General features: G+C 28.5%; 1 protein-coding gene across 3 annotated transcripts in view; it reads right to left on the reverse strand.

Annotated features, from left to right (window-relative positions):
- Window positions 1–12,307, reverse strand: part of Tsp26A (Tetraspanin 26A) — a 35,574-nt gene extending 23,267 nt beyond the window's left edge. For all 3 annotated transcript variants that reach the window (XM_035355170.2, XM_035355164.2, XM_085806863.1), the window contains exons 1-5: window positions 12,095–12,307; window positions 6,311–6,505; window positions 3,985–4,059; window positions 2,427–2,525; window positions 862–990 (exon numbers count right to left, since the gene is read on the reverse strand). In XM_035355170.2, coding sequence (XP_035211061.1) covers window positions 862–990; window positions 2,427–2,525; window positions 3,985–4,059; window positions 6,311–6,505; window positions 12,095–12,256 — 660 coding nt within the window. In that variant the 5' untranslated portion in view covers window positions 12,257–12,307. The remainder of the gene's footprint in view (window positions 1–861; window positions 991–2,426; window positions 2,526–3,984; window positions 4,060–6,310; window positions 6,506–12,094) is intronic.
- Between the last annotated feature and the right edge of the window lie 404 nt (window positions 12,308–12,711).

Genomic DNA, 12,711 nt, shown 5'->3' on the forward strand with positions numbered 1-12,711 from the left:
TTTTGTGAATTTCAGTTTTGGAAAAAAGATATTGCAAACATAAGTTGATCTCAAAGCACTCAACATTTTATGCCACATATTAAAAAAATTTTGTGAGGCTGTATGCAGTTCCCAGGTTGGACATCCCTGCTTCATACATATATATATATATATATACGCATAATTAAAATACTACACCACTCAGAATATGGCACAGTTATGGTTTAGCATAGAATATAGCACAAAATCGTAGCAGTGTGATGTTAAACTGCTTTTTTAATAGTTTGGCACAACATATATTCCATGGCCATTGACAGGAACTACAACAGCTATAACTGCATATCAAAATCAAAGCTGTGCATCAAAATCTGAATACTTTACTAAAATTTCAATAAATAAAACAACTACCTTTCCAACTTATAAATTTATAAATATTACCTATAGTTGAATCAACATAAAAATGAAGTTAGCATTAAATTAAAAATTTTTTAGTATCAATCAGAAAGGAAAATTTCATACACAATAACACACAACAATACTAGCAATACTCTACTTAACAAAAACAAAAAAGGGGGAAGAACTCTCAGATTTAAGAATAACAAAGTGAACAGAGAGACAAATTTATTGAACTGAGCTTTTTTTACATTCACAAAAAATGAGGGATGCAACCAATGTAGCAATTTAAATATTTTAAGAGATAAAAGATGGCAACACAATTAGATCAGTAATAGAATAAAATTAAACTAAAAAATAATTTTTCTAACAGTTTTAAAATGTCTAAAACCTTAATAAAATAATACATTAGAGGAGTAACATGAATATGTAATATTCTAAAATTACTTTTACTTTGAAAAGTTGAAAAAATATAGAAACAGCCCTTACATTTGGCTGAGGTTTACAACAAGAGAAAGGTACTCCACATGCTTCTCGACTTCCAACATCAATACTAGAACAATTAAAATATACATTCATATCCCAATCTTTTGGTCCTTCAATGCCACAGCATTCCAACTACAATGGAAAAACATGATTTAGTTTTCATGAAGAGTATTCCATGAAATCATGACATTTTTATTGCTTTATAACTTGCATAGAGAATAAGCAAATTATGATCAATTACTATAACAAAACATGCACCTGTCTTGTTAGTATATCACTAACAGCATAGATGCAGACAAGATTAAGTGTCTAATAACTGTAATCCCATCAAAATAACAACATTTTACAATTAGTTCACTTCCCTTGCATATTTATTGAAAAGTGAAATAGATTTGTAAATTATGAATTTTAACAACTGTGTAAAATACCACTTTTGTAAGCAACTATCCTGATTATAAGCAAAAATTTAAAAAAGTTACCAATTTTTGCCGAATAAAAGGTGTTTTTTCTACATTACATATAACTATAAACTATATTTAAAGGCAAGCATGTAATACAATTCAACTACAGTTTCTTTTTAAATGAAGATTTACATATAACACAGATAGAATTTTTTTAAATAAAAAATACATGATTTTTTTCTTTTTTTCATCTAAAATTGACAAGCTGCCTTATTAAGTGAAGAAAACCAGCAAATGATTGCCTGCCAATATATTATTTATTACAGAAATTATTTTCAAAACTAAAACAATTGAAATTTATCTAAAAATTTAACAGAAGTTATGCAAAACTTGTGTATGAAAACACAAAGCAATTCATTACTGATTTATTGCAAAATGAAAACTTGCATGATTACATGAAAGGGTACTATTCCGTTTTGAGGACTGTAAAAAATCACCAAACTATTGTTGATGCCAGTACTGCCAAAAATAATTGCGGCAACCCTAACGCAAGAAAGGAAGTATAGTAAGAAACTACCTAAAGATTATTGTTTTAATTTATATGAAGAGTTAATTTCATATAATGCTTTTTTATTATTATAATTTATACAAAAAAGGCTAAACATAATGGAAGCATAAGAGTAAATAACTATTTCAGATCATTATTATAACTTATATAAAAAAATAGGCTAAACATAATTGAATGGATTCCTGCATCGCTATTTTGCTACCAAGTTATCGCTAAAGCATAATTTCATCTCGTTGGTTGTTCAAACATAATTTTCTATAATGAATGATGCCTTTTCTTTGAAAAAATTCTATTACAGACTTTTCATCGTGGGCAATTCCCAAATCGTTAATACATAGGATATCAAAAAAAGGATTTAAAAATTAAACTAGTAGTTCAATGGCATCTTAATATAGAACTATCTAAACTTGCGCAATTTGAAATCAGGGCATACGCGAGATTTGGCGCGCTGTTAAATGGGCGCATTTGCTAGATTTGGCGCTTTTGCGCATACATTTTTGCTTCAATTTTTTACGGTCTTCAAAACAGAATAGTACCCATGAAAAGTAATACAGCTGTCACATTTTCAATTAAAAAAATTATATGACATATTTTATTACCCATTGCTCTTGTATCCAATCTATTAGATTCTGTCTGTCAGGATCTTCTCTATAATGGACAATGAAAGCTTGGAAGCCATTTGTAGCTTGGTTTTTAATCTGCAAACAATATAAATGATGGCTAAGACTATGCAAAACATGCAGAAAAAATTTAAAACACAAAATATTATATTTATCCAAAGACTTTTTTTCTGTTAAAATGTCCTACGAAAATCCTACTTGGATGATATGTACAGACTAACATTAAAAAAATTTCATCACAGTAATTTATTTCTTGGAATTTATTTTTCATGTTAAGAGAAAGAATTTTTCAATTAGCTCACAGTATGCTATTTAGATGTTTAAGAATTATAGAACAATCTTGTATATGAAGCTGTATATATATATATATATATGTATATAGTGAGAAATGCTCTAAAGACTCTCTTAATTTAAAATAACACACACACAAAAATAAATAAATAAATAAATAAATAAATAAATAAAACTGCTAAATAAAGCAAGAAATACTCTTGTGTAAAATTTATGAACCATGCAGCAGAAAATGATGCATCATAATCATATTCAGCTCACTTGCAATTTCCTTTGCCTTCCCAATGACTGATGGATCATACAGAAAACTAAAGTATAACCTAAGGGTAAAATCTACAACTCAGCACTGATTGTAAAAGAGCATTGTAAAAGAGGTTTCTCAAAATCAAGTTTTCTTATTTGAAACTGAGATTTTTTAAATGTGGTAATCCATTTTAATGAAAATTGTCTTCCAATAATTTTTTATAAATACTGTCAATATGGAAATCACAATAGCTAGTTTTCATGGTATATTCCCTTTTTAGGAAAAGAATCCCCCCCCCTTCAAACCAGGCCTGTTACCCATTTATTTCAAAGTTTGTATTTCACCATTTAAAGATAGATCCTTTCATTCCAATATTAATCCATAAAGGGAAAGGCTAATTAAATGCTATTTTGCTAAGCAGTTTGCTGAAAAGAATGGAATGTGTAATATAAAGCATTAAGCAACTTATGTATGATTATATCTTTATCAGATATTAATTTCAGAAAATGAAGAAAGGTATAAAATTTTGTGAAGCAAAATGGGTATTCTCTTAGGAAATTAATTTTTTCTCAGCCTGGATAAGACATGAATGAAATTTAAGTTTCCTGATAACATAAAGTCAATTAGCATTATTTTCCACTAAAGTATTCTGAAGAACTGAAAACATACATGAACTGCAAAAGTATACAATTAGAAGTATATGCAAACTATTCTACTAAACTATTCTACTGTATTTAAAAACCTACTAAAATTACAATCATTTAGTTAATATTAAGCAGTTTGCTTAAAATCTATATAAAAAATTTTTCCAAAGAAATAATATACTGATAGAGCAATATTTTAAAATCATCTTTTTATTTTAATAATTAACTTTAAAGAAAAGTAATTCAGGTTAATATTAAATTAAAAAAATTGTGTTTATCAACTTTGATTCCAAAGTAATTTTGCAGAGCATAATGAGCATACAGTTAAAGTGTTTACATACACAAATATGTAACTTACCCAATCTTTAAAAATAAAACCAAGAGTTCCTGCTGTCATCTCTAACAGCAATAAAATAGCTAAAAATATTGCATACTGAAAAAGAAAAGAATATTAAGATATACATTTTTTTAAAGTGATTACTAGAACACTTTGTATCTAAAAATATTTTATTTCAGACATAAATTTGTACATGAATGCAAATGAAAATTTTTATATGTAACCAATCACTTTGGGCTGCTTTATAAAATGTCAATCATATTAAAAAATATAAAGTTAAAATAGTAAAATATACAGCAGTGATATGTGATTTGTGCATTAACATTAAATTTTGTAATAAAGGTATTATTTTCATATCATTAATTATAAGCAGCAAAGAAGGCACAAAATATCTACATAAATCTTTAGAAGGAAAAAAAATCTTATAAACTATATATATATATCACCAGAAAATGTTACAAAATTTTGCCAGGATTTTCTTGTTACTCACACATTCACATTTTAATCCCAATTCCTACTAATCAATTACATAAGCTAGCAAAATTTAGGTTGTTCCATGTTTTTAATTTCTTTTAATTGATTCCTATGAATTTTTTAAGAGCTGAATCTGAAAATGATATTTCTTATTTCCCATCCCACCAGGGTTTTCTGGAAATCACAACTTTCACAAATTTGTAAAGTTGAAAAATTGCAAAAATATGAGACTTTAAAATAGAAGTTATTTTTTTTAAAGAATTTATTCTCTAATCTCTCTCTCCTTTTCTTTTTTTTTAAAGCTATTACTATGAAAATGTTCATAAAATACACAATTTTATTTCACATGTGAAAATTTCTACGGACTGCTCATGCTGCACTTCACACATTTCCTTTTATGTTCCTGGTGGGGCTAACATAAAAACATTAAACAACAAATCTTTTAACAAAAATTAACTCACAGAGACAAATAAATAAATGAAACGTCAATTTTTTAACATAACCTTTTTCCATGTAACAATTCAATTCGATTTTTGGTCGATTCAGCTCATCCGCTGCCAATGGCAGATAAATACGAATAATAGCATCCAAGAAAGCCATAAACAGATTCCCCACCTAGCCTTCTTGCGCCACACATATTCAGCCAAATAATAATCCAAGCTGTCCTTTGTTTTCCTCCTAGCTAAACTGGGTTTAACTGCACTCCACGTTCCTCCTATTTTATTAATGTCGGTACCTGTATCAGGATCCTTAAATTGCAGACTATGATTTACTGTTAGGTATCCAAAGCCTTCATCTGAAAGGCTACTGTATGCCTTCCAGCAATCAGAAATTAAAGTCACAACATCAGACATACTCAAATTATGGTACCCATGTCAAAATACAACCACCAATGCACATGAAACCAAACACATCAATTGAAAATGCTAAGAGTAAAAAAAAACCCGGTTGATACAAAAGGGTTAGTATTACAAAAAATAGCCAAAATCTCAATTTATCGCAACACATTGGGGGATATTCGCACAATTTTCCCCAAGGCTAGTTTTACCAACATTATCAATCAACATTAGGGTTACCGAAAAACCCATTTCCCACAGCGGCTTCCAGATTTCACGAACAACCAATACCACTTAGCGATGTTTTCTCACACAAACAAAATGTCTTTAGGAAATTTTGACTAATGACTTTTGAGTTTTATTTATTTATTTATTTTTTTTTTTTTTGACTTAAGCATTTTTTTACTTTGTTTATTCTCAAATTTATTAATTGTATTTAATTATATATAACTGTTTATATTAATTATATTTCTGTGTTCTTATTAAAGTAGATTTAAAATCGAAATGCAAAACACATTTATTTCAAACATAACACTCTCCTTTGGCAGACACTCTCTGATGTGGAGGTGACAGGAGGAAAAATTATTCCTAGTAAGCCCACGAAGTTTAACTGTTTAACTATGTGATGCAAAAGTTTCTTAGTTCCATAAGAATGATTAATATCCATACATAATTTCTTACTAATAATACTGATTACTATAAATGGTACTGCTGTGTTATCAGGATTAGATTCAGAAATGTAAGTACGCATGCATGTATATATGCACATACATGTATACATACATTACTGAATCCAGTCCCAATCACAGAACAGTACTCTATAAACTATACGTAATGGTCTACACATTTCATAATTAAAACATCAAATATAGTAAAATAATTTTATAAGATCTTTTTGTTCTAAGAGAATATATTCTATTTTTAAGTCATTAAAAACACTTTATATCAAAGTTATAAAAATTCTCTCTAAAGATTGATAGACAGATCAAAATTACAATTACAAATACATCAAATGAAAAAATAAAAGCTATACATACAGAAGCCAAGAGGCAAGTATTTTCTCTCAATGCTCCAACACAACCAGTGAATCCAATCGTAAATGTGATAACACCTGAGACAATAAATACAAATGCTGGATCCAAGGTTATATTTGTTAACCGACTAAGATTATTAAAAATGTCTTTCTCTGTCCATGCCCATATTCCAACAATAAAGATACCTAACCCTAATAACTGGAAAAAAAAATAAAATAAATACTTATTCTTAATTAAAGTATAATATAATGAACAAAGGAAATAGTAAGTACTGATTTAGCACTCACATACAGCAAAATACCTAGTTACCTGATATGCACTTCTATTTTTTTTTTTTAAAATCTGAGCTATACATTTTTAAAATCACTCTGATAATTCAAAATAAAGTATTACTTCATATACTCTTATTCATATTTCATTTACTACTTGGTGTAAATATATGTAATAAGAAAAATACAATTAAAACATGTTTATAGAATGTTCATGTAGGTTAAGTAACCATACGGCACCTAAAATTCTATTTGATACCATTAATTTTAAAAGCAGGCAGCAGAAATAAACACAAAGAATTCTTTTTTAAATTTAAGCTGTTAAAGAATTCTCAAATAAAACTAAACAAATAATTTTTTTTCTGTTTAAATTTTTTTTCATTTCTTGGCACATTTGTATGTAAATTATCTAACACTTGTATTTGATTGTTTAACTTGATGTTTATTATTTCCTCTAAAAATAGTCACACTTTATATGTATAATGCTAACAGTTTTCCCCCCCCCTTTTCTTTTTTTTTTTTTTTTTTTTTTGGCAGAACACTGAAATATTTTGACTTTTATACCAATTCAGATAATTGTAAACTCTAATAAAACAGAATAGTATTTTACAGTACAGATTTTTAAATCTCCTTCCAGACTAATAATAAACACTGCTATGATTGTATCTGAATATGAATGAACTGATCTACATCGAATTTCAAATAACTTAATGAAATATATAAAAAAAATACAATGAAATAAATTGCTAAAAGGTAACAAAATAATATATTTTATTACTCTGTAATATCCCCAAGAGTTTGTTTTAAAAAAATATTTCTTAATTTTGCTATTCCAGTTCTGTAGTGATTAGTGACGTTGACTGTTGTACCAATGGACATGGCTTTGAATCCCCAAGAAGGCACAGATGTTTGTAAGTGTATACTGCCTCTGTGGCAAAGAAGCACTCAAAATACAAGGTGACGTTAAAGTCCTCTCGAGAGATTGATGGTAGGGAAAGAAGGAAGCAAGATCCTCAGATCCCCTCCGGAGTGCTTCCCCTTAAAATAGGGGTGGAACTGCAGATAATGAAACAGGACTATTCTGTATGACCAATTCTGAAATTCTGGTTCCCACTTCTACCTCATCCTGCTCCAGTATAGTTATCTCAGCATCAAGTACAATAACCTCCTATGGTTCAGTATGCAAAAGTATGATTTCAATGGCATGGCATTTAGAATACAAGAATTATAAGGTTTATGGAAATTTCTTGTGCATACAGTACTCACAGCAGGGAATTTACGAGTTATACAAAAAAATGCCAAACTAATTGATTTGTTTTCGATAAAACAAAATTTGGTTTACCGAAGCCAGATAACCACCTGATTTGAAAAAATACAGGATGGGCTAAAAAGCACTTGAGATGGGTATATAGACAGCAGTTAGCAACATATCATTTCCAGAAAATTTAGTCACCATGAAAAACTTCAAATGTGAACAGTATACATTTTATGCAAAACACTTTTAAAAAACAGCAACTCATATACCTGTATCAGTTACAACAAAAATTACACAACATTAGTTCAATGCTCCAGTGTTAATTAAAGCATGCCTCAAAGAATCTGAACAAACTACTACTACTACCATAAATGCAAAACAAGCAGGATGATCGCACTCTTGCTGAAACAAAAAATATGTGAAACCCATCAGAAAATAGACTGAATTACAAGAATTTGAAGTCTACAAGAGGGCCTGGATGTAGCAGGATGGTCCTAATACTATACATCAAACATTTCATTAAAGAAATGTTTCTCAATAAATTGGTTCCTTACAGAAGTGACATCCTACAACCTCCAAAGAGTTCAGATCTTCTCCTGAAAACGTCTTTTTTATGAGGGTATTTTAAGAATTGTGTATATAAAAGTAATCAATTATGCAACTGAAACAAAATATTTATAATGTAACAGCTGCAATTCTGCATGACATGTGGTGGTATATTTTTCAAAAAATTTTAAATGCTTGCTCATGAAATGTGGACCATATTCATGATAAATTTTTTAAAGTAAATTTTTATATACACTTATTCTCTTTTCTCTTCTCCACCAACAAGTGGAATTTCAGATCGACATACATAAGTGGTCAAAACTTTGGAAACCTGAAAAATGTTTTGGCTGATCTTTAGAATATGGTAACTGGTAGTTCGGCAACATTTTGGAGGCGATAAAGGTTACTACCTGGGACTTTGGTAATAATGTGAGCAGTACTCAGTTCCGATTACGCATTATTTTGTGTGAGGGAAATGAGAGATCATGGGATATGTCATGTGATATTAATGGACGAATTATGGTTCTTTAATCGGAAAAGGGGGGAAATCGGGAAAAAATCTGGAAATTTTGTATTTGGCTTTATTCTGTGTTGTGTGAAACAGTGTTCGTTAATTTTTGGATCCCATGGCCCTAACTAAAGTGAATTCAAAATGGGTATTTAGTGGGATTGAAAGGGGTAGTAATAAGTGTTTCTTTAAGGTTGTGCGAGATAGAAGTAAAGATGTTTTATTAAGTTATTTATTTTACCTGGTACCTTGGTGTGAACTATAAGTATGATTTTAAAGATCCTGAAACAGAAATAAGAAAAGTTTATCGGACACATAATCAATAGTATTTTTAAGAATAGGAAGAATTAATTTTTAAGAATAGAAGAAGAATTGGTAAGTTAGTATTTTAAATTATTTGAGGATATTATTTTTATGCATTGTTTTAAATGTAAGGTGGAAGTAAAGTAATTTGCATAAACGTGCATGAAAATAATTTAAATATTTGACACTAGGTATTTGTAACCATTTGTAATGTTTGCGGTATGAATTAGTTATTGACGTTTGTAATATAATAGATAATGTAGAGGTAAAAGTTTTTGGATATTTTATTTATTTTATACGGGGAAATGTTCATATTTGGAAAGGGTATATACTTTTTCGCGATCAGGTAATTTCATATATGTTCTTTTTACCGGGTTTAAAGATTCAGAAAATTGTTATGCATTTTCGTGAAATTTTTCTAATTTATGAGAAAAAAGCAGTGTACATGGATATAGTGAAGGGTGTGCACAATGCCATTTTTGTGCAATTCTGGGATGTTTTTTTAAGTAAAAATAAGTCGACACGTACATGGTTTAGTGATATTTTAATTAAATGATAGTTATTTTGTGAATTTTATGTTTGTAGGAATTTGATATACGTTTAAGTTGAAGTAAACGTGCATGGAAATAATTTAAATATTTGACACTAAGTATTTGTAATGCTTGCGGTATGAATTCGTTGGTGACGTGTATAATATAATAGATGATTTAGAGGTAAAAGTTTTTGGATATTTTATTTATTTTATATGTGGAAATGTTCATATTTGGAAAGGGTATAAACTTTTTCGCGATCAAGTAATTTCATATATGTTCTTTTTACCGGGTTTAAAGATTCAGAAAATTGTCATGTATTTTCGTGAAATTTTTCTAATTTATGAGAAAAAAGCAGTGTACATGAATATAGTGAAGAGTGTACGCAATGCCATTTTTGTGTAATTCTGGGATGTTTTTTTAAGTAAAAATAAGTCGGCGTGTACATGGTTTATGTGTATGTGTTATTTTGAAAAACACGTGAGGAGTATGTATTGTGCACTTTTTCCCAATTTTGCAGTGAATGTTTGTCATGATTAAGCAGTTTTGTTAGATAAAATTTCTAGCATAAGTGTAATTCGGCTAGTAGATTGTTGGAAGAAGTGTTCAGTAGATAAAAAGAAAAGAAACATGTCTTTACTTCGTGAAGACAAAATGGCGATGGGAAAAAAAAAATAGAAAATACTTTGGAGTTTATCACTGAAACAGAAAATTTTATGCATAATATAATGTGATAAATAATTTTTATCGCACCAGGACACCAATTTTGAAAAATTAATTTAAATCATTCTTAAAGATTTAAGACCATGCTATTCCTAAAAATATTATACTAAAATAAAATTTAAAAAAAAAAAAAAAGCATGTAAAAATGTTACATCAATTTACTTTCAATATTTCGGCCTTTTGCACGCTTTATTCTTCTTTCAGCTGAAGGCTTAAATTAATATATGCTATTTAAAAATATTTATTGTATTTTTATCAAAAGCATGGTCTTGAATTGCTAGGAATGATCTAAACTAATTTTTAAAAACTGACATCCGCATTATTTTCTTAATATAAATATATATATATAACAGTATAACTTAGAAGCTGAGAAAAGTTTTTGCATAAGGGCTATTCAGTTACTGCTGAACTTGATATACCAAAAATGAAAAAAGTCATAATTCTACATGTTGTATAGAAAGATTCAGAAGTGTGTTTTTATTACAAGGATGTTTGAAATACTCCATAAGTGACACTCAGCTCTTAATCACATAGCTTTTATTGATTTCAAGCAAAAATTTTATCAAGACTGAAACTAAATTTTTAAAGCAAGCACACCAATTTCTAATTTAAATTAAGACAGAAGCCTATTTATTCCAGAGTGACACTGATTTTTAAGAAAAAATTCTGCATTCCAAAGGCAAAAAATCAGAATTCCTCTACTTAGATGAATAAAAATATCGTGGGAAAAAAATAGCAAAATATTCCTTTCTAAATAAAACTAATAAAAAGGGATCTAGTACTAATCTCCCTTCTTATGTGAAGCTTTTTCTTCACAACCCACATTCAATATAAGATTAGATGTTTTACTTAATCCGACAGAAGAAAATGTTTATAAATTAAATTAAAATGAAGAAAAAGTTAATCTACAAAGTTAACAAAATGCAATATAAAATGTTTTACTAATGTAACAAGTATAGAAAATTCTCAATTTAATATGTATTTTATTGATGAAATAAAAAACGTATAGAAACTCGGAGAAGCCTACTTAATATTTTCATGCTGAATATACTCATGCAAAAATTTTTATACAACTTTGATTTACTATTTTTTGTGAATAGATTTGAATTTTAACTCAATAACTTAAATCGATTCACAGGCAATTATTTTTCCATAAAATGCTCTGCTCAACCACTTAATCAAAATATTTGAAAGAATAATTACCCATTTTTCTTTTTATAATACATAAAACCCCATATTTATAATAACATAAACTGAAAAGATGTAAAAGAAGCTTTCATACTTCAGTCCCTAAAATAAACTTCATTCCTACCGTGATTTAGTTTAAAATTCTACGAAAAGGCTTAGAATATTTTTTCTCATGCAAATATAAATTCGCAGTATATTATAACACAAGTTTTATCAAAAGCTATTAAGAAAATAATAAGTCACAGCATTTTATAAGTTCAAAATACTCTCATTTATAAAGAATATTATCTTAAAAAAGTGGACACTGACGACAGAATAAGAAGCACTGTTAGCACTCGCATATTTTTGATATATAAAGGTTAGTAGGGATTAATCACTATACTATATACTATTTTCAATAATTTAGATAATAGAATGCTTAATTAATATTTATGTTTACGTGAGTAAACTCTTCTAATAACTTACCCAAAATATTACATTAAAACCGAAAATTAAATATTTTAAACAACAGCTAATTTCACTTTTGTCTCGTCTGTGCTTTCTTCCAGACATTCTACCATCGTTTATAGTCCTTAGATGTTGTAACTCCCTAGAATTGGACATTTGTTCATCGAACCAAATATTCATCAAGACATAAACTAAGTTTCAGATAAATTGACTCACATCACCTTCGATGCCATTTATTGTTTTGTAAATAATGTTCGCAAACAACATTCAGCGCGGTTAGTGAAACCCGTAGATTAACAGCCATAAAAGGCAAACGGTCCGGTGCTCTCAAATGCTTTTCATGTATTATATAATGCGTAATTTTAACTCCTTGTTCCTATTTTTAAGTATTCAATTGTTATATTAGTCTAGGATGTTCAATTATGTCTTGTATTCCTTATAATTCTCTAAAATTTGTATATTTTAAAGTTTTCTAAAAGTTCGGGACAGTCGTCGGGTGCTCAAGAGAAAATAAATAAATAAATAAATAAAAATAACAGATAGTAGCATTTATCTTTCATTAAACTCTCGCATAATCATTACAGTTTTCAATATAATGACAAGAAATCTTATTGTATTCGATTCGTTTGTATGTT

This window comes from Stegodyphus dumicola, chromosome 12 (genome assembly GCF_044657685.1).
Source record: "Stegodyphus dumicola isolate Sdum_Otavi_A_Nest chromosome 12, ASM4465768v1".
Taxonomy (NCBI): domain Eukaryota; kingdom Metazoa; phylum Arthropoda; class Arachnida; order Araneae; family Eresidae; genus Stegodyphus; species Stegodyphus dumicola.